Source organism: Dromaius novaehollandiae, chromosome 4, assembly GCF_036370855.1.
Source record: "Dromaius novaehollandiae isolate bDroNov1 chromosome 4, bDroNov1.hap1, whole genome shotgun sequence".
In the NCBI taxonomy this organism is placed as follows: Eukaryota; Metazoa; Chordata; class Aves; order Casuariiformes; family Dromaiidae; genus Dromaius; species Dromaius novaehollandiae.
The window spans coordinates 39988688-40015406 of NC_088101.1; the positions used below are offsets into that span (position 1 = coordinate 39988688).

Below are 26719 nucleotides of genomic sequence, written 5' to 3' on the forward strand. Positions count from 1 at the left end.
TAAAATTGCAAATAATGTAATTTTTATTAACATTTTCCAATGCAGATATTATTTTGAAAAGAATACTTAATTTTACATATTACTGGTTTCAAGAATAACTCTCTGAGGTTGTTTTTGATTAAATCAAGTGCACTTTTCTTTTTTCCTTTTTGGCCTTGTTTGGAAGTTACTTTTATTCTTAAGGCTTCATATTTTCAGTTCATACTTCCAGAAGTAACTTTGGGATACAGAAAGTGACCTCACTGACTTGAAGCTAAAGTACATAATTCTTATCTAACTATAGGAGGAAGTAGGGAAGGGTACAGGAAAAAAACCACACAGTTGTTCAAAATAACATCTGAAGTATTAAAGGAAATGACCACCGTACTAACCTGCCTTTTGTAGAAAAGATTCTTATTTTAAATATGTGCAGTCTAAAGCAATGTCCCTCCTCTTCTGTCTCTAACAGATGCCACCACAGACTACAAGAACCAATGTCTTGAAGGTTTACCTGAACAGTATCAAGCAATCTCCAGCTCAGATGGTGTACGCAGACTAAAATTACTAACACTACCACATTCTCCTTCACTGTTAGCACTTAGGATCTAAGGAGTCTCCATTTCACCTATGGACGGACACCTGAAGCAGCATCAAGCTTCGAAGATGGTTCTCAAATTCTGTATTCAACAATAAATATGAACAAAATCCAAGTGACAAGAAATATTTGGACTCCTAAATAATTTTGAAAGCTATCGTGTTAGAATACAAAGTGGATGGCCTAAAAAATTATTTTAGTGAGTGCATTTTAGCTTGCCTTCTCAGAAAGAAAGAGGCTAGAAAGAAAGTCATATATTCTGAAAAGGAATCTTGCCAACTCATTTGTTTGTTTTATAAAGCAAGTTCCACAATTCACCTTCAAAGTCCTGCCCCAGTTAGAATATTCTCCCTTTTATTTCCATGAGTGAGTATTACAGCACTCAGTAAATATCCAAGAATTAAATTCCTTAGTCATCAGCTAACTAGGTTATGTCAGATCTCCTGGTCTTGGAAGCTGCACCACGCAAAGACAACAGATCTTGGAGATTAAACCCTTGCTTAACTAAGGTTTGCTGCTCACTTAGGCAAGCCTTTCTCATGAGATCAGCACTTCACACTCTGAATTCCCTTAGAAGGAAACACAGCGTCTCCTCAGGATCCCAGGCTGAGCAGGTCCACGTAGAGTCCAATCTTAAAGAACATAGGAATCTACCATATGGATAATAGAAACAGGGACACACTACTTTACTTTTCCCTAAATTTACCTTTAGCAAGAGAAACTGCTGAGTAGAAAAATATGGGCTTTGAATCGTAAGATTTGTGGAGTAAAATTATCCACAGGGTTCTATGGGATTTATACAAACTTAAAATAAGCTTAGCGAAGGAAAAAAAAAAAGCTCAATTTAAAGTATTCAAGCAAGTGACATTTAGTGATTGTTTCCTGACACAACTTCTGAATTTAAAAAAGTTTGTACCTGTATTTTAACAAAATAGTTAGATAATGGAGGGGAATACCTCTTTCACAGAATCTATAAATCTCTGGGTAGGGCTTTATTTATTTGAATTTCAACAGAGGCATCTCATCAGAATATGTTCTGGATGGAATTCACATTAGATATTTTATAATAGGAAACCACAAGATAATTTTTTTAGAGAGTCTAGTAAAACATTCATACACTTTAGCCATAGGAATTTTCTCACATAAAAAATGTGTATTTTCACTTTCTTACAATATTTTGATACAATGTTTTCTGAAAAGCAAACTGATAAACTGTCCTCCACCAGGAAAGTAAACAAAGCTTTAGCCAAGCCATTTTTTGAAAATTAAACATTCAAATAAGCAAGAGCTTGTTTCTCACAGCTCAGCCCCATAATGGATACTTTTATTATACAGATTTCCTAAAGGGCTTCCATAAAACATTTTATTCTCCCTCTAAATTAGAAAAATGAACATCTCTAACTTTTGAAAAGCTAAAATTGGTAGATATGGAAAATATTTAAAAGAGGCTAAAATGTATAAGGTTTTGAAAAAAAAGTCACCAACAGTAGGCCTCATATGTATTCAGATTTTTGGCTATGGTATGATTACACTGATTGAAACACATGCTTGAAGGCTTGTGAATGTACTATGATTTACTTCATTCAAACTGCAATAATACCGGCAACCCCCCTGCTAATGGTGTCTGTAATAGTAAACTGCACTGGTGCATAGAATCCTACAGCAAAGTCTCCATGCTATACAGCACTGCACAGGTATGAAGACAGGTTTAAGTACTTTGTTTTATTACTAACTACAGTAAATACAGCAAGATCTTAGTAAGTTTTCAAGGGCAGATTTTACTGCAGAAATACATACAGTTGAACAGAAAGGCCTAAAGAAATCCAAATGTCAAAAACGCTGGAAGGGAGAAGCATGACCTTCCTTCTTGACCCATTTTGGGAAAATAATCCTTCAAAGAACAAGTAAAGTTTTGCTTGTCTTTTGACTGATAAATAATTATGCCACTCATGTATATCCACACAGGAGCAGCTTTAAGAAAACAAAACACATTCAAAGCTGCTAACTTTCTGCTGTTCATCACTTAAGAAAAACCTATGGCCAAGATTGTTGAACAAGTACAAGAAAATTCTACTTTAAAAAAGGCCCTTGGTTCTCAGGACTCAAGTGTCAATTTTCTGTGTTATTCAATTTTTTGTGTAGCACCAAGCTCATAAATATTTACTGTTCTACTGTTAAATAATACCAAAGATATTAGTGAATATCCATGTTGAAGAAGTGCTAACCTCTCCATGGACACAGATTTCCAAGTGGGCACCAGTCCACCCAGAGTGCACAGAAGAACTTGTAAGAATTATTTTTGTGTCTGTTGTACCTACTACAGTCACCATATTAAAGTTCAAGTTATTTCCTCTCTCCACCTGAAAGTTTATTTTCTTTCCTCCTAATTTTTGGAAGACTTCAGTTCACAGCCCTTTTTCATAATTTCAAATTTCATTTATTATGTACAGCTTGGCACCTGAGCAAGACATACTAGAAAACTTTGCAGCAACACTTATTATAAGCTGCCATATTTGTGTTTGCTTAAATAACTCCTTTTTTCAATTACATGTTTTGTTAACAATATTTATTCACATGCTATGTGTTGAATAAAATCCTCCAGGTCAGCTAGGGAATTATGAAGGGAATCATTCACATCTTGACTCCTGAGAAACCTTCGAAGGGTATCTAAAGCACTCAGAGCCTCATTTTTTGATGGCAAAGGCTGTTTGGCTGCCAGAGATCCATCACCTTCATCATCACCTTCATCATCAACAAATGTCCCAGCTTTATCTGAAGTGCTTTCTTCGGCACTTTGAAACATCCTTTCATTACTTGTGGGCACGTCACAAGTTGCCAAACCTTCATCCAGAGCTTCACATTCCTCCAAAGATAAACCTTCCGGAAACTCTACTCCGGCTGCCAGTGCATGTGCAATCAAGTCAAAATCACTTTCAAACTCTGCGTCATTATTATCATTTTCCTCAGTTTCTAACTTGAATCCTGCTTCCTTGTAACTTTTAACAATAGTCTCTGGTGCTACTTTCCTCCAACACAGGTGCAACATCTCCACTGCATCAAGAAGAGTTAACATAAACTCTTTATTATCTACTACGCAGTCAACAAATCTCTTGATAAGACAGTGCCTGTATTTAACTTTCAAGCTTCTGATAACCCCTTGTTTCATAGCTATACATGAGGAAGCGTCTGGAGGAAAGAACACTAATTCAACAGCCTTCAGGTTCTTTACCTCTGAGTGAGCCGGGAGGGGATCAACAAAAATAACTACTCGTCGCTGCTGTGCTTGAAATCTTCCATCAAGTTTACGCACCCACTGTTCAAACACTTCTGGAGTCATCCAGGCCATATCGTTTGCTTCATAGTCCACAGGCAGCGACTTCACATCTTTGAAACAGCGTGGACTTCTGTTTTTCCCTATAACGAGCAAAGGAAGCTTCTCGGAGCCATCCATATTCGTGCCAACCACAACGGTTATTTGCTCTCGGCTCAGCTTACCAACAGAACAGGTTTCCCCTTTAAATGAAAATGTGTTATTAGGTAACATCTGATACAACAGTCCAGTCTCCTTTACATTAAACACGTTTTTTGGCTGGTAGTCATTCAAATAGTAAGGAAGAACATTTTGGTACCAAAGAGTCAAAGCATCCACTGCGGCAGTCGCAGCTGCTCCTGCCGGCCGCGCTCTGAGCACTAACCCATACCTTGACTTGAAACGATCAAGCCAGCCGTTACTGCACTTAAAATCACCGTGGCCGAGTTTCTGGGCAAAGTCGTTAGCTTTGAGGCGCAGCATAGGACCATTTACGGGCACGTTCAGGCACTGAGCGATCCTGTACCACTTCATTAACGCCTCCTCCAGATCGGTGTGGAAAGCAGTCCGCAGCCTTTTCCTTTTAGGATCAAACCCCAGAGATTCGAAGGCTTCCAAAACTTTGTCTTTGTTCTTCAAAATCGAAGACAGCGAATTCTTCTTTATGCCATACTTCGCTGCCACGTCTGCCTTTTTCTTGCCGCTCTCCACCGCGCTTATTATGTCAATCTTCTCCTCGATAGAAATGCTTTTTTTTTTCCTTCCTGTGGGCAGCGGCGCAGAGCTCCCCGCAGCCGCCGCCATGGTGCCCCGCGTTGCCTTGCGAGTGCCGCTCCGGGATGCCAGCGGCTTTAATTAGACCGAAGCATCCCGCTGTCGCAGGCATCGCCCTTGGCACAGCCGCCGGCGCGTCACTACCAGCACGGTCAATCTTAACTCCGCGAACGCCCGGGCAGGGGAAAAGGGCTTCGAAGCCGAGACGCGCATCCAGCGCTCGGCGAGGCCTAGCAGGGTGCCTCGGAGATGACTGTGGGGAAGTCTCCTCGTACGCAAGTGGAAGAACGAGTGAAAAAGGGAGGCTGCAGCTGCAGTGACGAGTCTGCCTGCAGGCACACTGAAAGTGTAGCTGATTTCTGGGTTTTGGGGGGATTTACACGCCCCAGGTGGTCATCCCCCTTCCCTGCCCGACACCAACAGGCGCTAAGAGCATCTTGCCGGCGGTGCGCAGCGCCCCTTACAGCGCCGAGCTGCCGCCCCGGCCGCCGCTGGGGCGAAAAATAAAAATACAGGCAGGACCGAGCCGCGGGCGGAACCCGGCAGAGAGGGCGGTGTTGACGGGGGGGAGATGGGCGGGGGGGCACACGTGGCGGGGCGGGGGGGGGGAGTGAGGCGCGGTGGCCCCGGATGTTGTTGCTAGGGTTACCGCTTGGCGGGGGAGCGACCATAGACAGGTGTGCCGTGGGCTAGAGAGGCGAGCCTTACGGCATGTCCTCAGCGGGGCCACCGTCAGCCGTACTTCCGGCCAAGTACTTCCGGCTCCAGCTGGTACCGGAGGAGGAAGGAAATAAACCTGGAGACGGGCCCCGCCGCCGCGTCCTGCCCCGCCCCGCCCCGCCCGCCCGGCCTGGCCCGGCCCGGTTTTCCTTCCTCCCCTCCCCCCTCCCTCCCTCTCTCCCCTTTCCCCCGCCCCAGCACGAGGCGCCCGGAGCGGCAGCAGCGCCGCCGGCAGGTGAGGGCGGACGCTGCGCAGCGCCGGAGCGAGGAGCCGCCGGGCCGGGCCGGGGGCGGCGGTTGGGCCTGGCGCCTGCGCGGCCCCGCGGAGCGCGCGGGGGTCGCCGCCGCCGCCGCCGCCGGGCGGGAAGGGCAGCGGAGCTGGAGCTGGAGCTGGGTGGAAGGAGGCTTTGGGGGAGGGGGGGAAGGGGAGAGAAAACTCAGCGCAGAGGGAAGACTCCCCGTGCTGCGTGAATTTCGTGCTCCTGAGGGTGTTCCGCGCCCTTACGCTTACTGTGCTGGGTGTTCGGGTTTGTCGTTTGCAGCTCGCTGTGCTGGGTTCACCAGCAACGTGTGGAAGCGCTGCGGTGTTGTGCCGCGAGCAGGTGCTGTACCCGTTACTGCGTACAGGCTGTAGGCAGTTCCCGCTGGCGTTTGATCTGTCGGTTTTAGCTCAAAGCACTTCCCAGCCTCTCGTCTCACTTTCCTTGACCTGGATGTAGTTTCAGTGCCTAACGTGTCCTTTCTAGGTTTGGTGGAGCTGGTAACAGGGTTCGTCGTTTGCTGGCACTGGCTTTGTTATCTATATATTGGTTCGCTAGAAAGGGTAACTTAAGGGTCTTTGGTAGGGCTGGAGAAGGATGCAATGTGATCTGTGTGGCTCGAAGGCTTACAACTGAGTCATTAACTTATAGATGTATTTGTGTATATATGTATGCGTACATACAATTAAAACAGAAAAAATAAATAATACAGAGAAACGTTAAATTGGAAGTTAAGGCAATATCTCGATCACATGGTTCTTCCTGTTTTCCCAGAAGTCATAACGGGAGCCTTAGTTCATCTGGAGAAGAGCAAGCAGAGTGTTAAAGTGGTGAGGGGCAGGCTGTTCTGGTGTGGGGACTGTGGATATTAGTTACAGGCCTGACCCCAGTCTTCATCTCTGGTGCCTTGTAACTTTCCTAGCAGCATAATTAGCTTTTGTAAGTGTAACTGAAGCAATGGAATAAACTGACTTACAAATAGTTATTTCAGAAACATGAGAAAATCTTTTTATAAAGTAGAGTTTGGTTTTTTTTGTTTTTCTTTTTTTTGCTTTTCATCCTTCCTGTACCTAACAGCAACCCAAAAAGCCACTTCTGTTGCTTGTGTATAGGAGCAGCAAGGGAATTGCAAGAGCATGAAGAGGAAACCATGCTGTGATTTTCAGCAGAAAGTGTATAATGCAGTTCTTTAAATTCTTTAAAAAAAAAAAAAAAAGCACTTGATCTTGACAAGATTTAATATTCTTCTTAGTAAGTTATAAATTAAGATTAAGAAAGTATGTATTAAATCATTATTTTTCTATCAGTACTTGCACTGGCTGCAATGTCACAAAACTTGTTTGGTTATTGGCTTGAATTCCTGTCAGAATATAGATCAAGCACTTTCTTCCAAGTAGAACATCTCTGAGTAGTTTTCTGTGGGTGTATTAAGAAATCTACCTTCTTTACAATCTTGTCAGTGAGGGCTGAATTGAATATTGGCTCAGAAGAGTAATGTGAAAGAGCAGAATTGCTGAGACAGTCTGCAAACAGCATCTGTTTGGGTCAGCTCCTTTCAAGTCTTGAAAAGCTCTGTCAAGAAAGATAGCAAAAGAAAGACTAAATTCTCTTTAGGGAAATGGGCAAAATTCCTTCAAAAGCCTTTTTAAAAACAACTCTTCCCCCCCCCCCCGCCCCCAAACTTTCTGGTCCTGTGTCAGTCATGGATGCTGTATTCAGTTCTTAGAATTCCAGAGTACTTGTTCAGTGCTCTTCTTGGTGCCTGTGTCTTGGGCTTGGTACTGCTGGCTGGTCTCTTTAAAGAGGACTGACTTGTAACATACGTTCTTGGCTGTTACTAGAGAAACTTCCATCAGAGCAGATGAGAAGATGTAATTTTCTTTGTTTTGGACGAGCTCATCAATCATTTATTTTGAAGTAGATTCTTGTAGTTCTTCCCCAGAGAGAAGTAACTTCTTGTTTCTTGTAGCTTTTAAAGTAAATGTTTAAACTTTAAACCTGCGTTTCGTCCATACAGTCTCAGGACAGGCTTGGAACCTAATGGATAAAAAGTAAAGTTGTGGTTTTAATTTTTTTTTTCTCCTAGTGTTCTACTCCCCCTGAGTATTTGCAGAATGGCTTTCGGCATCTAGCTCCTTCTACAGGGTGGTTGAGACCAGCAGCTCGGTTACATTTGCAGCAACATTTGGATGGAAGGTGGAGCTATGTGACCAAGATCTTGTAGGATGCAGTAGCAGTTTATCAGAGGCACTCAGAGTGGTTCTTTACATGATCAAATGCTTTAGTGCTGCTTCAGTGACTACTTGATCATATTGGGAGAAGGAAAGAAAGATTTGTATATGTATTAATTGTGAGTTAGAGAAAAGGAAGCTGGTGGATACATCAGATGACTGTGCTTCATGTCTTCCACGTGGCTGCTGAGACAAAATCTGGCACACTTTATGGGTTAAGTCTTCTGAATTCTTGTTTCTGCTTTAGCAGTGATGTAGACTTCTTCTAAGCTACTTTGCCTATGGCAGTAAAACACTTCTTTCTTTTTCCTCCTATGAAATTGAATTTGTTATGATGGCTTGTAATCTGAAGGTCAAAGTACGAAAGTTTGGATTTGAAATGGGTGTCTGGAAAAAATGCTTTTGGACAATGGAAATGAGTAATTGCAGTTGCTGGCAAAGGATGTGCTGGTATACTGAGCAGTCATTTAGCATATTCTAAAACTGTGGCTGCTTTTGTGAAAAAATAATCAATAATACAGCATTCATACTGTACTGAAGATTAGCAAGCTGATATAAAGAACAGCCCTTTCTCTGATACCTGCAATAGAAAAATCCAGAGCTGTTGGGATACAGAAGTCTATATGTATTTCTGTAATTGAACCTTAAATATAAATAATTTGTTATGTAAATGCTATGTTTTTTGTAACTTTCATCTGAGCATCTTAACTTTTGAATGTTTGTATGCATGTGGAAGATTTTCATCCTTAGATCTAGGACCTCATGATTTGCGTACATTCCAATTGTGGGTAGAGAAGCAGTCATCAGGGATTTTGTTTTAAACTCAAATGTACGGTTTTACTCTTTTCTACAAAAGCCACCTTTGATCTCCAGGCTTCCAATTGTTGTGTTTTAGAATTGGTCAGTATGGTCCTGCACAGCTGTCTTGAAAGTGTTCATACAGGTTATAGAAAAAGAATTCTATATAAAAAAACTGTGTGTAGGGATTGTAATATGAATAGTGAATTAATTTTGATTTTTAAAAATGCATTTTTTGTCTTTACATAGCAGCTTCTGTGTGGGTTTGTGAGATGGTTCATACCTGTAGATTGTTAAAAGTTCTTGAGATTATCAAGAATATATAAATAGTATTTTTTTTTCTGTTTATAGCATTTAATAATTTTAAATAGTGTTACCATAGTATGTATCTGAGATGATAATGGAAGTCGGGGATCAGTAATGTGGTACAAGTGAGTTTTGGATTGTCTCAACCATGACTGCACTAAAAAATGAAGTTAGCCTCTTGTTGTTTCTTTGCTCTGTGGCTAAACATTTATTCTCCTAGTCTATAATGGCTTTTTTTTGGTTTGTTTTTAATACATATCCTCAGAAGTATCTTGTTAAGCATGCAGGTTGTTTTCAACCAGAAGCAGAGTTTTGATGGGCAGTGTGGAAAAGCAGCCACCTCTGCTGTACAGTCTTTCTTATTCACAAGTTATGCTACTTTCTTAATTAGTTTGAAAGGAATTTTGTATTAGTAGGTAGGAGAAAAATCCAACTTTTTAATTTACAGCTGTGAATTAGTTGTACTCAGTCTGGAGAAAATTCTTGTGTTTTACATGTTTGCTTTTCCAAACTGAAGTAACAGGTTATCTAGTGTAATATGATCTAGATGGTTCAGTTTCTCAGCCTTTGTGTCCTCATCTTATTTCCCCAGTCATATGAGCTGCTTGCCTTATTATTTGTTGTAATTAAAATGTTTTATTGCTTGGGAAGTCAAAATGCAATATAAATAGTGCTGCTCTTATTTTTTTTTTTCTTAAGCTGGTATGTGGCTGAATATGTATAGAATTGTGCAAGGCTTAATGAAGTCAAGTCATGTGTGATTATACTCAACACTGACAGTCCTTGTTTAATTTTTAATGATTGGTTGTCTCCTCTTCACAAATGGATGAGTGAACTGCAGTATCACCTGTTGTTTCCAGCTATTTAAAATCAAATTTAGGTTAAGTACCTAATGTAGCTTAAATAGGAAAAATAGCTATCTGTATGTGACCACTCCACTCACCAACACTTTTTCTTGTGTGTATATTCAGTGCATTGACTTGCTTTGCCTCCGTGGGTGAGATTTTTTCTTTTCCTCTTTTTCTATTGGGAGTATAAAGTGAAGGGGATTTTGTTTCCCATTAGGCATAACAGATTGAACAGTTGACTAGGTTCCTGTGCCTTAGCATGTATGTAAACTCATTTAACATTTGGGTAAATCTCATGTCTTAACAAAATTGCAGCCTTTCCAATGGGAGGATGGCAACATACTGTTGCAGGTGACAATAAATATCACCTGAAGAACCTCGTCTGACTTCCTGGCTTTTATATTGCAAGTTTAGCCTTCTGTGCAGTGAAGGTTGCTTTGGCTGTGGGAGTTGCTGTTAGAGCATGCTTTAATCCGTAGTCTGATTTCACAGAGCTAAAGACCTGGTCATTATCAAAGGAGGGAGGCTTCTCTTTGCCTTTGCAGAACCTGTGAAAGAATTTTTTCTGAAAGTCTACTTCAGTGTCTGTAAGGTGCAACATCCAGCTCCTTGCACGTGAATTAATGCATGCCAAACCTATTTCATTTTCAGGTATGTCAGAACTCAGCAGTGAATCCACAACACTTGATGAATCTCATCCAGCTGCAGAAGAGGTCCAGTCTGACTCTGAGGTGATTGGGTGATAGTCATGTTAGTGTAAAATCAACCAATCCCAGCAACAGTTTCAGACTGCCAAAAATCCTGATATACATAGCACGCTGAAGTTATTATATGGAGTTGTTATCTTAAACAGGGGGAGGGTGGTTTTGGGATGTGATTAAGAACAATCCAGGTAATTCATAACAAAAGATTACTTCAATCAGTAGTCTATTGCTGTGCTGAGGTATTTAGATTTTATAAGCTGAATGGATTTAGGCAGGGTGATGAACGAAAAGAAACATGTAAGTGCTGCAGAAAGACAGGATTGGTACTTAATAGGTAGCAATCTTTGCAACCTTGCTATAACAAGACATTCTGCTGCTGGAGTGGTGGATCTTTTTTTGGGAGCAGATGCAGCTTGCAGCTTCCTTATGGAGAAATCTGTGGCTTTTTCTAAGTGTGAGCAAACACTTAAGGGTTCCAGTAATATTTAGCCAGTCAAATGTGTTTGGGAGGCAGTTTCAGAAAGGTAAAGAGTAGATGTTGTGGTGACTGCTCTAGAGTGAGAACTATAAAAAAAACTATGCCAATTTTATCGCTATTAGAGATTCAGTGCCAGTGATAGTGCAGTAAATTATTTTTTGTTTTTTTTATAAAAACAGAGTAGCTGGTTCCATAGACATATAGTACATCTTCAAATCTGATAATATGTACAAGTGGAGGTGCACTAAGAAAATGGTGATTAAGTTGCTTAAAGATTTTTTTCCTAAATAAAATTTCCAGCTCTAATTTCATTATTTTCTATAGTGCTTATTTCGTTCATGTCTGATACTTCAATACAAATTTAAGAACTTGTTTAGATTTACTTTACGCTACATCTGATGGATTTTATTCTGTGAATGCAGATTGATTATGCACTTAGTTCAATCCAACTGTGAGCTGCTGTTGCCAAAGGGGCAACATGCTTTATTCAGCACTCATACTCACTGATATAACAGAAATACAATTTTGTGTTTTGGTGGTTTGGTTTTCTCTCAGATCAGTAAGCTTATCATGATTGTGTGAAGTAGCAGGAACATGCATCTAGAGATCAGGTAAGGAGAAATGGAAGTACACTACTGGAGTACGCTGGTGGTGTGGCCGAAGGCAGTCCTTCGTTCCCAATACCTTCTTATTTCATTATTACCACCTCTGTTTTGTAGGCGCAGGTGTTTGTGCAGCAGCATGATGGACTGTTTTGGAGAGCTGGTTTGAGTAAAGATTATTGTGTCCCCTTTCTGGGTATAGGTGACCTTCTTTTTACCTCCAGCATTTCCGCAGTCTTGTGTGCTGTGCAAACTCATGTTGTGAACCAGGGAGGAGGTGGGGGAAGGAGGAAAGCTGAGGGGAGGAGAGTTACAGGCAAAGGGCATAGAAAAAGGGCAAGAATCTGTTGTTCTTGGCAGCAGTGATGGTTTAGGTTGTTCCTGAAACACAGGCTGTAATCTCATGTTATGGCTGAGCCAAATTAACAGTTTACTGCTGCTGAAAAAAGGATATCCCGCTTCCTCTTTCCTGCTGCTTGCTTCATGATGTCTTTGGTGCTTGTCTGACCGTGTGGTAGACTGATTCAACTCACGGAAACTGCAAAAAAATAACCCTGTGAGAAGGTTTCTTGCCAGGCTAGTGAGTTGTCTCTGACTGCAGCCAGGTGAGTGGCAGGTGCATGTTGTGATTGAGAGAGAGGACGCTGTGTGACTCTAAGTGGGGACTGGAAAAGGGGACTAGTGAAACTTCCTCCTTTCACTGATGAAAACTGATATTTTAGTTTGGCCATGAAACAGCATTCAGCAGTTCATTTTTTGCTTTCTCTGATCTTGATACCTCAATTTGCATCAAGTGGAAGTATCTAAAGGGCATGTAAATTGCTTCCAAGTCCTTTTAGATTTAATGAGTTGTCTAGAGAAGCTGACAAATATCTTTATATGTATTTCTGTATACACACATGTGAGCATGCATGCGCACACACAGACAATTTGTCTGCCAATGTATAATACCAGCAAAATGATTTCAGTTTTTCAGCTTGCCTTGATGAAAGGCACCCAACCATAGTATTTGCTTTGTTTTAATTGAATTTGGAGATGCACATTCTGTTTGTGATCCCTGCCAAACTAAAAGTATCTGCTGGCAGGACAGGACTTCCTCTTGACTTTGTGCTTTCTAATAGTTTGCAGAAAGAGAAACAAAAATAGTTATTTTAGTGTGTACTAACACTTCATGTGCAACTAGCGCAATAGGCCAAGCACCATAGGCCAAGCATTTGGAAAATTACCCGAATTTACCATATCAAATGGAAGCATGATGCATAGCAGTCTTGCAGGCTAAGCAGATGTGAGATTTGAAAACAAAATTTTTAAATAACGAAGCTGTTGGAGAGGTTTCTTTAACTAAAAGCTACTGTGACAGGTAGCTTGAACATTTGATCTACTGTTACATGTAGGGAATGGAACAAATTACTGTTTTAAAAGTAATTCATATAATAAACATAGTCCTTTTGGTGTGCTTGAGTATTTTCGTTTACTTAAAAGCTACGAGATTTGAGATTCTTCTGTTGTATGAAGAGCAACACAAAGAACCTGTTCTACTTTCTCATTGAAGACTAACCTAGATGGAGAATTCGGTACAGTAGGCCAACATGAATACATGGTGTGTATAGTATTCCTCCCTAGTAGCAAATGGAGCACTTATGGGACAGTAAATGGGAGGGACTGGCAGGGTAATTTAGTGTATTACCAAGTCACTCTTTGTTGAATTTATAGCACACTGACTTTTTTTAAAAGAGTATTTGAAATGTTTGTATTTAGAATTTTTAAAAACTTTAAAAAATATTTGAAAAGTTGTAGCTGAATGTTTATGTTCTTATTTTAGCAAAATGTTTCATAAGGCACTATTTTAAGTGTAGCTTTTGATTTAGTTTTGCTAACTTAAGTATAGAGAAAATCATGATTCTTAACTGAGAATGGGCTTGGGCAGACTCAAAGATTAATTGCCTTAGACTATTTTGTGGGTGCATCTAGAAATCGTCGTTCATATGTACAGTTCTTACAGACTAGCTTGTGCTTGACCTTTTTCTTTCCCTCTCCGTATGGGTAAAAGGCAGCCATTTACTCGGGATCTGATGGAATTCACTCTCACTCTCTGCGCTGCTTCTGCTTATGCTGCTGATTTGAAGCACCTTGTTCCACTTCAGGAAGTGTAAATGTTTTTACTCCATGGTCTACATTTTTCTTACGTTTTTATCAGATAGAATGGATACCAAACAAAATTAAAGTTTGAACAGTGAGTTCTGCTTCAGAAGACCAAGTGAGGTGAAAGTCTCAGTAAATTAGAGTCTTTGTGAGAAATACTTACTATGTTGACTTAGCTTTGAAAGCAGTCGGAGTTAGAGAAGCGTGTTTATTGGAGTCCACAGACAGTGAGTAGCTGGAAAAAAGCTTAGGAGGCCTCAGGGCTTAAAAAGAAAGTGTCCCATCAGTTACTCCAAAAACCTGTATGTAAATCACATGATGATACTTGTATGGTCGTCGGGACAGGGAGGTCCCAGCAGCTGAGTATGATAGAGGGTGCTGTCCGAGTGATGCAGGTGACCCTGAGCAAGTGCCAAAAAATAAAATCTTTGTATTATATGGATATTCTGTAGAAGTGAAGAAAACTTCTCTTGTAAAATACACCTCAGTGGTGCACCTTGCTGTGCCAGGTCCATGCAGAGATCCATGGGCTGGTTGAAGATTTCAAACAGCATTTATATTAGTAATTGAATTAACACTGCTTTTGTTGTGTTCATTTGTTCGTCTGTTAACTACACTTTAGTTACTAAGTAAGCTACTGTGCAGAATAAGAGGTACCTTTTTGAGAGGGCTGATTTCTTTCAGGAAAAAGTAGGGTTTGGGGTTTTCTTTTTCTTTTCCTTTTTTATTTTTTATTTTTTGGTGAAAAATTCTCTGTTTCTCTGTGTTAATTTTGGAGAGTGCTAGGGTACCATTTCCTTTTCAGATGCTCATAAAAGCTGTCCATTTTTTATGAAAATGTCTTTTCTAGGTTTTAGCTAAGGTCCTCCTTTGACAGCTGTCACACAGCTGAACACAACTGTTTCTGTTGTTCATAAAACTGCTGCATATTGAAACTAACTTTGGCTCTTGGATTGCAGTCATGCTTTAAGTTCTTGTTTCTATATTTAACTTACCTGCTCTTGACTGAATCAGAGTTGCATACCAACTGTTTAATCAGAAGGTGGCAATATATTATGTTAAAATAAGAAGCATATTAAGCTAATTTCAAGATTGGAATCATGACTTTTATTTTTGTAATAAATGATTAAACTCATTACACTTCTCTAATGCTTCTTGCTTATCATTAGCCAGTACAATGTTTAGCCAAGCTCAGCTTTTTTTATGGTTTGAGATATGTAAACTACTCTAAGGGGTCAAGGGTATGTATGGAAAATGCTTGTCTCTGACCCCATGTGTTTTAAAGTTGTAAAGACTTTTTCCCCCTTGAGCTTCTCATTCATTGATACTTTAAATTATGAAAATATTATGATGATGGGTTAAGTTTTAATGTTTCTTTTCTCTTGCTCTTGAAGCTTTTAATTACTTCTCTCTAAGCTGTGCTAGAATGTTAGTGTGACTTTTGGGTATGTGATTAAATGAATGTTTGCAGACCTAGTATTTCAGAATATTACAGAATGGGACTTTGAAATAAAACCTGTAGATAAATACTTTAATATAGATCATTCATTGTAAATGTAAGGCAAATGCTAACCTGTTTCTTCCTATACTGTAGCAAGGTGCAATGGCTCAAGAGTCTCCCAAGAATTCAGCAGCAGAAATTCCTGTGACTAGCAATGGACAGCTGGAAGATTCTCACGAGCACAACTTTAATAGGGTAAGAATTTTCCGTCGTGTCTAAGAAGGCACTGTTATCAGAAATGCTAAAGTTACAATGCAGTATATAGCAGACTTCACTTGCCAGTTTTCTAGAGCTTTTTGGAAGTTCATGTTAAGCTTGTTTGCAGGGAAAATGAACAAACTCTACTTGAGGATACAGCATGCAAATCGTTTCTTAGAGTGTGCCAGCCTATTTGTTGACCAACTTCAGATTTTGCAACAAGTTTCATGCATTCTTTAGCTGATTACAGCTGGCTCTTGCTCAAGCTGACTAGTTTGCTATACTGAATTTATTGATCCTTCTAATATAATTAAGTTACATTAAACATAGATAGTAATGTAACTTATGTATGTGTAGTGAAAATAAATTAGGAAACAGGTAGACAGAGCTTATGTAGTTTTGATCTCCTCTTTGATTATAATTGCTTTATTTTCTGTTATTTTAAGAGGAAAATGTCTTTTAGGGGTTACTTCAATTACTTGCATTTTTTTCATTCAGATTTGTACCAATTTTAAAAAGAAAGTACAAGAATGGTTTGCAGACAGTGTCTGATAGTCTGCCAGAAGAAAAATAAAATATTGTGTAAAATCTACCTATGCTTAATTTTGGCTGTCTTCTGAGTAAAGCCTTAAGGGGGAAAACTCCTTTGCAGCTGATAAATTAGTGTTCATGTTGTTTTTCAAAAAAAAAAAAAAAAAGAATTGAATGTTGCACACTGCAGTAACCTTTCATATCACGGGTATGTTAGTACTGGCAAACTTTTCTGAATGTGAAATAATAAAAACTGTTGTGTACTCTGTAATGCTCAGTTAAGTGTATACATTTCTACAGTATTGACTTTAAGCCCTGAGGATATGCTATTTTCAATCCCACAATTTTATTCATTTAGCAGAAAAACAAGCACTTTTTTTAAACATAGGACTTTGCAGGTCCTATAAACTCAGAGGTCCAAGTCCTAAAAATAATTTTTTTATGAGGAAGTATTAAACTGTACAAGGCAAGCCACTTCTGAGGGATGTTAGCTTTGAAGGCAGTGTGTTTGAATTTGTTGTAAAACAGAGAAATACAGTAACTTTTCTCGTGTAGAAATTGAGGAATTACTGCTGTTCTACTGTATGCTATATAGATAACCTGTATCAAAATGCATTGTATTTTGTAATGTGTTTGAAAAAATGTTATACTTACATAATGATTTGTGTGCAGTTCTTTTTCCCTTGATGCATTTGACTATCAGTTTGTCTTGTGTTTGACTGTCCAGCGGAGGGTGCTATAGTATAGCTTATGGAATTTGGGTGTTGGGTTTTTTTTTGTGGCTGGAAACATGAAAGCTTATTAGTTGTCCATATTTGGTATCTGGTGAGATTTAGATTTTAAGGAAATCTATAAGCTTTAATGCTTCTGTGCTGACAGCATTGAAGTGGCTTGCAGTGCAGCACTATTTGTAAAAGAAATACTGAGCAGATCTTCAAATGAATATTTTGTGCTTTCTGACTAAAATATTGATTGGAGAAAAAAATATTCCTTAAGTTGAAAAAGCAATTATCTATAGTTATCCTGAAAACATTGTCTGACACCATTTGACTCTAAGATTGTGGGCAAGCTGTATAGTGAGTGTGGCAGCAAAACAGTATAAGACTTCATTATACTGAAATACATCCACGTTAGAGCTCGTACTAAAGAAATACTGTTCTTATTACTGGGCACTTCTGCTGAATGGCTGAGTCGTGTGTATATGTGTTTTGAAAGCACACTGCACTTGGGGAAGGCTTATGTTTATTAAGATTTGTTGTTGAACAGGCCTTCCAGTAACATAAGAGTAAGAGCTAAACTGCTGTGTAATAAAATAAAGCTGAAACTAAACTTTGATAAAGATGTAATTATGTTTAGGTGGAATAATTTCAGTGCATCTCAAAGTGAATGAATTTGGGTTTACCTGGAAATATAGAAGCAGGTTTACCATTTCTAAATCTGATGACCTTGATGCTGCAATGACTTGACTACTGTCTGTGAAAATTCTTTCCTTTACATCATGTTTGCTTGTACAGTGTATGTGTGTTCAGTACATGTTTAGTAGTTATAGTAAATGGACTTTGCACTCTTTTTGATTTGGTCAGAGCCGTTGTTTAGTCTATGGAGAGTTGAAATGTTAACCTTAAGTAGTATTTGTCTCTGACCATGTATAAAATTTGAGGTAAGTTGTTGCTAGCTCACTAATTATTTTGCTGACCTCAAATTAACTATATTTTGAAACTTCTACTAATTACAAAAATATTTGGTCATGTTGCAGAAAATGGATACTATGCGTACATTGCTTGCACTTGCTATTGTAATTTTTTTGATGATATTTATTCTAGAATCAGTAAAGATTAAATGCCCTTTAAATATTTCGAATAGTCTTGTGCAAGTTTACACCTGCATGTGTGACCTAAACTCAGAATATGTGTTAATCAGGGCTTTTTGTTTTGTTTATAAAAACTGTTTTGGGAGTAACATCTAGATCTGTTTACTGATCTGTTAATCTCAAATTCTAATATTAACCTATTCATTTTGCTTAATGTTTGCTACCTCTAGTACTTAATGCTACACCTTCTCTTTTGTTCTTTGCCAATATTTTTGGTAACTTTTTTTTAACCTAAAGCAACATTCGTTGTACCACAAAATTTCTATGCCAATGTCTCGGGGTGGGAGTGGAAGCTTCCTATCAGTTTATGGGAATGACAAACATTGTACTGATTTTTCAGAGGCCACTAAGAAAGAGGCAACAAGCCATTACCACTTTAAATTGCGCTGCTACCACAGTGCTCAGTTAGAATTTGTGACCACAGTTTTTAGTCTGCTCCATTTCCAATATACTGATTTCAGTTACACTTTTGGGGGGGCTGGGGCATAAGATAATTTTAGTTTCTTAATTTAATAGTGTTATGATCAGGGATCTGTTCATCTAGATTTTGTGTAACTAAGATGTAAACAAAAAATATGATTTGTCCTGTGTTTTTATTTGGTCATCTGCAGCTATTTTTCCAAAAGTATTTGAGCATCTTTGTGTGTTTTTGATGGACTGAGTAAAAATGTAGTTGTACATCCTTTTCTTCAGGGTTGTTTAATTACAAAACTAAACTTTACTCTAGACTTGCAGGGTTTGTAGTGTTAGCCTCAGACCCTAACTATACCCACAAGCAGCTCGGGCATGGAAATGTACATTTATTTTCAAATGTTCATTTATTTTTTTTATTTGTATGTACTCATGCATGAGAGGTATTTAATTTTGAAAGACAATATAGTGCAAATGTATTTACCTGTAAAGAGCAAGTATGGTTGCGTATTCTTTGTAGAAAAACATGATTAACTGTGTGCAAAATCAGACAAAAAGATTGCCATAATGCCATTTCAGAAAGAAGATTAACTCCAGTCTCGTGGGAATATGATATAGCACTGCTTGAAGCATCTTCAGTTAATTGTTGGTTCCATATGTTAAGAAAGAAAGAAATTCAAAGAATATTTATAAGGTTACTTAAATAAGCATTTGCTTAACTGTAAAATCTTATTGAGAAATGTGTAGCTCCATTCTCCTTCTGTCTCATTTGTAATGTTAAGAGATGCCTAAGGAATTTTGACAAGTTTTGTCCTGCCCCATGATAGATAGAATTTTTTTTAACTAATAAGGGCTGTAGCTTCAGTTGTCATTGGATGAAATGTTTAATGCCCTTGTTTTATGAAAAAGTTTGACCCAGTGCCTTTCCGCTCTGCAAGCACTGATGGAACTCAGTTAAGCTTTAAAAACTTGTTGTTCAACAAAAGTTTGCCAATGTCTGGGTGTTTGTTAGTCTATACTGATAATGGAGAGCGCTAGCACTTATTAATCAAACATGTTTCTCTTATTACTTTGTATAAGAAAACTCAACAAACAATAACTTCGCTGGTTATATTCTTCACTGACTTAATTCACTTTTCCTGACTTCTAGAATGCAGTTTTCCTCCTGTACTATTAGTTCTGTGATTGGATTTTTTTTTTAATTGCTAAGGGTGTAGGGAGCTGAGGAGTGGGAGAAGGAGAGAGGAGGTATAGTATTCCTAATTCAGTAATGTATCATGTATATTGTGAAAGCTGCACAGGAATAAATTAAGTTAATCAAAAAAAAAAAAAAGGACATCTACCTCATCTGCCTGTAAAGGTATTCAGGCAACTGTAAAGCTACTTGTTACCTGTTCAACTTTTGTACAAAACCTATATGGAGTTCTTACAGCTGCATCTCTGAAATTCTCAATTACAATTATTTCCTTTCACTTACGATGTAGACTCTTGTGGTTCTTCTTGCAGTCTTATGGGGACAGAACCATTTGTATAAACTTCTTTATGTAATTTCAGTAATAAAATTTTAGGCTGCAAAAAAAGATGAGATTCATTATGAACTTTCATTGTGTTACATTAGAATTAAGAAATAAGCTTTGGGATCTGTTGAATCTGAGTGTTCAGTGTCTTGTGTTGTAGTTTTGTCAGGGTTAGCAGACTCCACAAATAGGTAAGATCAGTAGGTTTTTTGTCTTTTGCCTTCCAAAAAAGAATCTAGTCTTGTTTCTCACATTCTATCTGAAACTTCTGAGTTCATCTCTCTTAGGTTTTGCTATGTTAACTGGCATAGCTAGATTTTAATTTGGTCAATTATATTTTATTTCATGCAGCCTGATTTCAAACAGTTACCTGTGTGTCAGTTATGGAAAACCATTTGTTTTTAGGATATGAAAAAAAATTACCAGTTCAACCTGCCTGCTTGTTGCCAAGTGGCCTGCTTCATGTGATCTTAAAGAGCAAAAATTATGGATGTTAGTGATGAGAGGTGAAGAGAAACTAATGAAAAAGTAGACTGTAGTGTGACATTAGGTAAGTCAAAAGTGGTGTAGTAGAAGAAGGGGTGGTCTGAGTGAAGAGCAGTATGCTGGAAGAAGCAAGGAGAAATGCATCAATCCATGTTGTTTATCACTTCCACATAGAGTAAAGCAGAAGCGTAAAAATAAATGGGATAAGGGCTTGAATTTGTATTAATGCAGAGATTAATTGTAGTGGATTAATTCATGGGAGGTAAGACTTCAGTGAGGTGGTGGGGCTGCGAGGCAAGGGGCAAGGAAAATGAAGCATGAAGAGAGGGAGCTCCATTTACATGTTAATTTAGGGTAAGATGCTGTTAATTTAGGGTAAGATGCTGTTAATTTAGGGTAAGATGCTGTTAATTTAGGGTAAGATGCTGTTAATTTAGGGTAAGATGCTGTTAATTTAGGGTAAGATGCTGTTAATTTAGGGTAAGATGCTGTTAATTTAGGGTAAGATGCTGTTAATTTAGGGTAAGAAGTGACAGTTCAGAGAAGATGTTTTGTCTGCTCATCACATTTCGTTTCATGGGACTTGTAGTCTGGGTGAATGTTAAAATGTATGTTGCAAATTTTTCCCAAAGGTAACCTGAATAGTTTTATTAAAAATGTGTCATCTGTCATTAAAAAATAAATGAGTATACAGTTGTTCGCAGTTCGGTTGCTTAACTTTTAATAGACTTCATGAACTAGCTAGCCAAGTGTGGTGTTTTTGTGAATTTTTTTTATACCTTTATTCAAAGTAGTAAAGATAAGTAAAAGGCCCTATTTTTTAAAAAAGCTGTTAGTAGGAAGCAAAAGACAATACTTTGTCATGCATTAATAATGGATTGACGTAACTAAAAAAAAAAATCAATAAAACTTCTTATTGTTTGCTGCTATTGTTCTGTAATTTCCACCTGGTAGAAAAATGATACGGTTTTGAAAACTTCCCTTCTTCAATTTAGAATAGTATTGAGAGCATGGATGGGGAGTATCTTTGTAAAAAGTCTTGTAATTCAACCAATTCCTTCAGGAACATGCATTTTTGAGTGACCTTTCTCCTTTGCTCTGGCTACCATCTCAACAACAGTGATATGTCAAAAATTATACTTGTTCAGCTAGATGATTTTTGTAATAAACTGATGAATAGCCCTGTTAGAAGCACTTAAAGCAGATCAAAGTTATTAAAATATTTAGCTTAATATGGTCATTTAAACTAACTTAAAATTGAATTATAACAAAAGATTAAAGTGGTTTGAATGCCATATGCCATGCAGGTTTGTGCTGCCTTGACCTAGACTAAATTATACTGCAGCCGTTCTGTGTGTCTCAGTGAAGGTATAGTATTAAAGTACCTCTGCTCCTGTACTTGGGCTAGATTGCCTGCCTATTAGAGATGATAATTGCATAAACAGTTGTGCTTTGTAGCCTCATACAATTGAAGATGGTGAATGAAGCATCCTTATTTGAAGCAAGGATGATTCCTTAATAGAATGGTAGTTTTGAGATGTATGAACACATTTTTAGGAATTCTAACAATGTGATATCCCTATTTCAAAGGGGGGGGGGGGGGAAATCACTTTCTTAAATTTGAAAGCAGATCTTTTGATGGTCAAAATCTTCCTGTTAGCTAGAATAGCAGTAACTAGTCGAAGTATAATCACCCTATTGCAGTAGGTGATTTTGACCTCACTTCCTTATGTTGTAACAGCAAGCTTATGTTTTGATGGGAGCAAAAATGAAAGCTATTTATGTTGCTGTCTTACTACTCCAAAATCTCCCTCAGTAATGTCATACCGTCTCTTAAATGGGAAGTTACATGTGCGTTTGTTCTCTCCCCACCTTAAGGCTGTTTCCAGGTTGTCCTTCCTTGTAAAAAGTAATAAATTTCTTTGTCAGAATTACTACAGATTTTTGGGTAGCCTTTTTGTTTGGCTGTGCTTGTAATAAAGAACAGTCAGCTTTAAGAATGACATTTCAGCAACTAAAGTTTACATCCAGAAATATGTCTCCACTCAATGATATCTTTCATGTTTATAGACAATAAGAAGTAGTGGACTGATGTTCACTGGCTTTTCAATCACAATTGTAGTCATGGTATAAATGAGTAAACAAAATCTCTTTAAAAATTTATATACAAGTCTATCTTTCTTTAGTAAGGTGTGTTTCAATTCATTAATATAGGTGTTAAAAACATGCTTGATTGCAGTTCTTTGCACTACAGTTGAGCCTTTTTGACATTGAAGAAACTACGGATGTCTTTGAATGTATGTGTGTATTTATAATAATACACTTTAGTCATTTGACTCTCAGTTTTTATTTAAAATAGAGGGATGTGTTGGAATGTTCTGAATGATTTCTTTAACTCTGTATTGTGTTCAGTCTGTGTTTGGCTACAAAGTACAGTTAAGTTGAATGTACAGAAGTAGTACAGTTACTAGTAGTAAAAGTTTGTATCAAAACTTTTTTCTTTGCAAAACAGATGTTCTGCATTTTAAGCTTAAATACAGATGACTGCTTAGATTCCTAGTTCAAACATGCTTTAGCAGGTTAGTTGTCTGCATTTCTTTGGCTTTTGATTCAGATATTTCTGAAAATTGTGCCAAGGTGCCTTCGAGGGGAGAAAATTGATGCCATGTCCTTCTTGTAAAATCAGTGCATCCTCTGCCGTCTGTTTATCCTTTTCTAAGCCTTTCTGCTTTTTCAGCTCCTGGTTACTAATAAATTTTGAATTAAATGGGCTCTATCTAAACTAAATTTAAAACAAAGGTTTTCTGCACTCTGTGAACTACAGGTACTTAAATGAAAACGCTGGCATTCACTCTGTTGTGAAGACTGAAAATGGTATCTATGTAATGTTGTGATATACTTAATTTGGGAGATCAGGTTCTGTATGTGACTATTTGTTGTTTATGCTGTTTATTTTTCTCTTTTGTATAATGCTTCAGATACACAAATATAATATCATCTGTTTTTAAGCAGCCAATTCATGTGATGTGAAAGTGCGGCTATAGGAATTGGTTACTCTGATCAGAATGACTTTTTGAGTTTTTATTTACAGCAAGCTTTCTATTATACTCGGATTCATAGGTTTGTAGCTTTTTCTTTTTCCTCCTCCCAAAAGTTTGTCTTAAACTAAAGATGTAATTCATGGGGACGTGATCCAAAGCCACTTTTTGATAGTCTGAGCCTCTAGGCACTATCATTCTTGTGTGCTGGCTTGCTTCTGGATTGAGTGTCTACACTAATATGTCAGGCATGCATTGGATATTAAAGATCGCATTTTCTTTTTAAAACAGAAGCATTCTTACATCTATTATAAATAGCTACTGCATATGTCCAGGCACTGACATTTTAAAGCCATGTATAGATTTTTCTCTGTATATATGTCACTATTGCTTATCTAACTTGTATCTATTTTTCTTGTCTGGATAGAAGCAGAGGGGATGTGAAAGAGTACCTGACTAGATACCCTGTCGGTTTTCCAACTTCTAACCCTCGATGCTTAATTTTTGTAAATGTATTTTACCTTTTTGCTTTCATTTCCCTAGGAGCTTTTCACTTACTTCTTAGTTTAAGAATTAGTGTTTTTAAACTGCTTTGAGTACTTGAACTTTTTTTAAAAGCACTAAGTATTTTGCACAATACTAGAGGTGTAAGCTTGAATAAAAAGATTGAAAGCTTATTCCTGCAAATCTTTGAGAGCTATTTATAGAGGTGGGTATGACAGCAAAAATGTGCCATACAGTGGTGTATGAATTCATAGTCAGTAATGATCTACATTGGTTTTCTGTGAAGGCTTTGATTGTCTGAAAGTTAGACATACTACTTAATCTAACTCTAAAAAGTTACACAAGATGATTTCAAAGAGCACTTGTGATGTAGAGGAGGTGCTCAGAGGGAAACTATTGAAGTATTGCCTGTCTGGATGCTTCTCCCATATCAAACATTACTCTTGTGCTGTTTGTAGAAATTAAGGATGCTACAAATTGTAAAGCTATTCCTTGTTTAAAGAGTGAAAGAACTTTTTATCCTTAATATTTTGGGATTGGAAAATATTGGTTGCTTTTATTCTTAACATAAGTCATTTTGTACCCCTATGGGTTTTTAATTGGAAACATAAACTGATATGGTTGCTTGAACCAGCTTCAGACCACTTAACATGATGTTGTGGACCACGTTTCTGGGAACAAGTGCTCGAAGAGATGACGTTCTGCTTGCTCATCCATCTTTCAGACAAACAAACAAAAATGAAAAAAACCCTCTTTAGTACCTCTTAACCTCTTAACACATTGCATTTTCTAACTGTTTTGCTTGTGAGTAAATTGGAAAAAAAACCCCATGTATTTAATTAATGCAGCAGTATATTCCTAAAATAAATATCCAAGCCAGCTTACAGTGTTCCTCACTCATAAATATTTGTTATTCGTGCATCATGATGGAATGCTGTGACACCATAAAAACATTCCAGGCTCACGGCTGAATTACCTGTACGAGAGCTGCTGAAATTACACTATAATACCTGAGAGTTGCTTTTATCTTGTGGGGTTTTTTTGTTTGTTTCTTTTTTAACATGAATCTTCCATTTTTTTCAAATATTTCTAAGGACTTGAAACGTTCATTACCAGTTGGACTTGGACTCTCAGAAACCAAAATAACATCTCATGGCTTTGGTGGCACCAAAGAGGGAGTTGATGAGGCAGGACCATTTCCAGGTAAAGGTAACTGCTTGTTTATCTTTGTTTTTTAATTTAAAGTCCGTAGGCATATTCTTGCATAGTCAGGAATATAAAGTTCTGTAGCTGCTTTGAGCATTTTGATGATAATGCAAATAGAGATGTGTGTTTACAAATGTGTTCATTCTGTCTGATAACTGGGCTGTTAATGTGAGAAATAGATGCTGCATTTGTAGTAGCTATCAAGAGATTAGTGAAGAGTACTTAATGTTAAATTGACTGTCAGTTACAGGAAGGGAACTCTTTCCTTTGAGCATCTTGAAATCATGTCAGAATGAAGGATTTCATGGTTACTTATACTAAAAATTTGTTTAAATGTGGATGCATAAATTGCAACTGTTATTCTGAAAAGCATAACTGGAGAGAAACTGATTTCTTGCTACACAGTTGACTTACCTGAAGCAGATGAATTAGTGAAATTCTCCTTCGTTGCCCCTGAAACTTGTCTCTTCTTTTTTATTGTAATGTATGTGTTATTTTTGTTGGGAATGATAATGCTTTGAGTCTCTTTTTCAAAGTACTACATAATGAAAACAGGTCTGTTCTCATGTTTTTCTTGGCACAGAGTTGCAGTTGCTTGTAGCAGGAGGGTTTTAGTTAATATTTATACATAATGCAAGTCTTCAGAATGTATCTGTTAAAGAATATAAACTGATTTAAACATTGAGAAATACAAAGTGATAAGCAAGTCAGTAATACCAGTGTGTCCCATCTGTCTTAAAAACAATGGAGTGTCACAATACAGGATGTGAAAGTGATATTTTAATAAGCCATTATGTAGCTTATTTATTCTAGGCAAAATTATGAATTTGAAAGGTTCTCAATGATCTCAAATGAGCAGCTGTGAAAATGAGTCTCTCTGTAGTCATAGATTTAATTTACATTTTGCTTCATTTCCTGTTTTGTAAAATGTTGTGCTTACGAAAACAATGGTTTACATGCTGTACTTTACATACATTACCAAGTTAATGCCGTCTTTTCTATAAGCCTTTGAAATCAGTGATACAGCTAGCTAGAAAACTGGGCAGATGGCAATCTGCTCACCATGCCTGCCTTTGTGTGTTCTGTTTGCAATGTAGCTCAGTTAGGCGCATTAGTCTATGAGAAAAAAAGTGTCTAGGGTGTGTTTCAAACAATGCTAGTATATTTGAAATAGAAATGTTCTGTAATAATTCATGTACACAGATTATGAGCTTTGAACATATAACTTTTAACACTTCAGCTGTTATGGTTTTCCTGCAAGGATACTTTGGTTTTTTTGTGTGTGTTTTTTTTAATTATTCCTAATCTTCTAGCCAAAATGGAGAAACTTAGGCTTTTTATAAAACTGCAGACAAAACTAGAATGAGAGCCCTATTTTAAAAAACTCTAATTTCTATTTGAGTTTCCTTATTATGACTTCATTTTTTGAATGCAGAGTACACAAAACTGGAAGGAAATGCTTTCTAGGAGCTGGGGAGAGTTGAATGGTGAAGTGTGCACAAGGCTACATTAATAGCACATCAAGTGATAAGGACTTTTTTCTTAACTGCTTATCTTAGCTCATTTGCTGAAGTTATTCAGTCTCTTAGGCCTTTAGCAGGATCTTGCTAAACTTTAGTGCCTGAATGAATCCAGTTGCAGCTCTTATGTAACATATAATTATGATAGGACAGCGCACATTAATTATTTCAACTGTATCTTTTCTTTCTG

General features: G+C 37.8%; 2 protein-coding genes across 6 annotated transcripts in view; one reads left to right on the plus strand and one right to left on the minus strand.

Moving 5' to 3' along the window:
* TIGD4 (tigger transposable element derived 4) lies at window positions 1-5300 on the minus strand. The gene has a single exon (XM_026104969.2). The coding sequence runs from the start codon at window positions 4686-4688 to the stop codon at window positions 3141-3143; it is 1548 nt and encodes a 515-aa protein (XP_025960754.2). The 5' UTR covers window positions 4689-5300; the 3' UTR covers window positions 1-3140.
* A 54-nt stretch (window positions 5301-5354) lies between these two features.
* The window catches only part of ARFIP1 (ADP ribosylation factor interacting protein 1), a 46788-nt gene continuing 25423 nt past the window's right edge, over window positions 5355-26719 (plus strand). For 2 of the 5 annotated variants that reach the window (XM_026104945.2, XM_026104947.2), the window contains exons 1-4: window positions 5355-5613; window positions 10473-10552; window positions 15342-15443; window positions 24898-25012. In XM_026104945.2, the coding sequence (XP_025960730.2) occupies window positions 5370-5613; window positions 10473-10552; window positions 15342-15443; window positions 24898-25012 (541 nt within the window). In that variant the 5' untranslated portion in view covers window positions 5355-5369. The remainder of the gene's footprint in view (window positions 5614-10472; window positions 10553-15341; window positions 15444-24897; window positions 25013-26719) is intronic. The other 3 variants (XM_026104946.2, XM_026104948.2, XM_026104949.2) reach the window with 2 other exon arrangements.

Bases quoted from the DNA above. Each gene is read 5' to 3' on its own strand.
- TIGD4 (XM_026104969.2), bottom strand. From the start codon at position 4,688: ATGGCGGCGGCTGCGGGGAGCTCTGCGCCGCTGCCCACAGGAAGGAAA.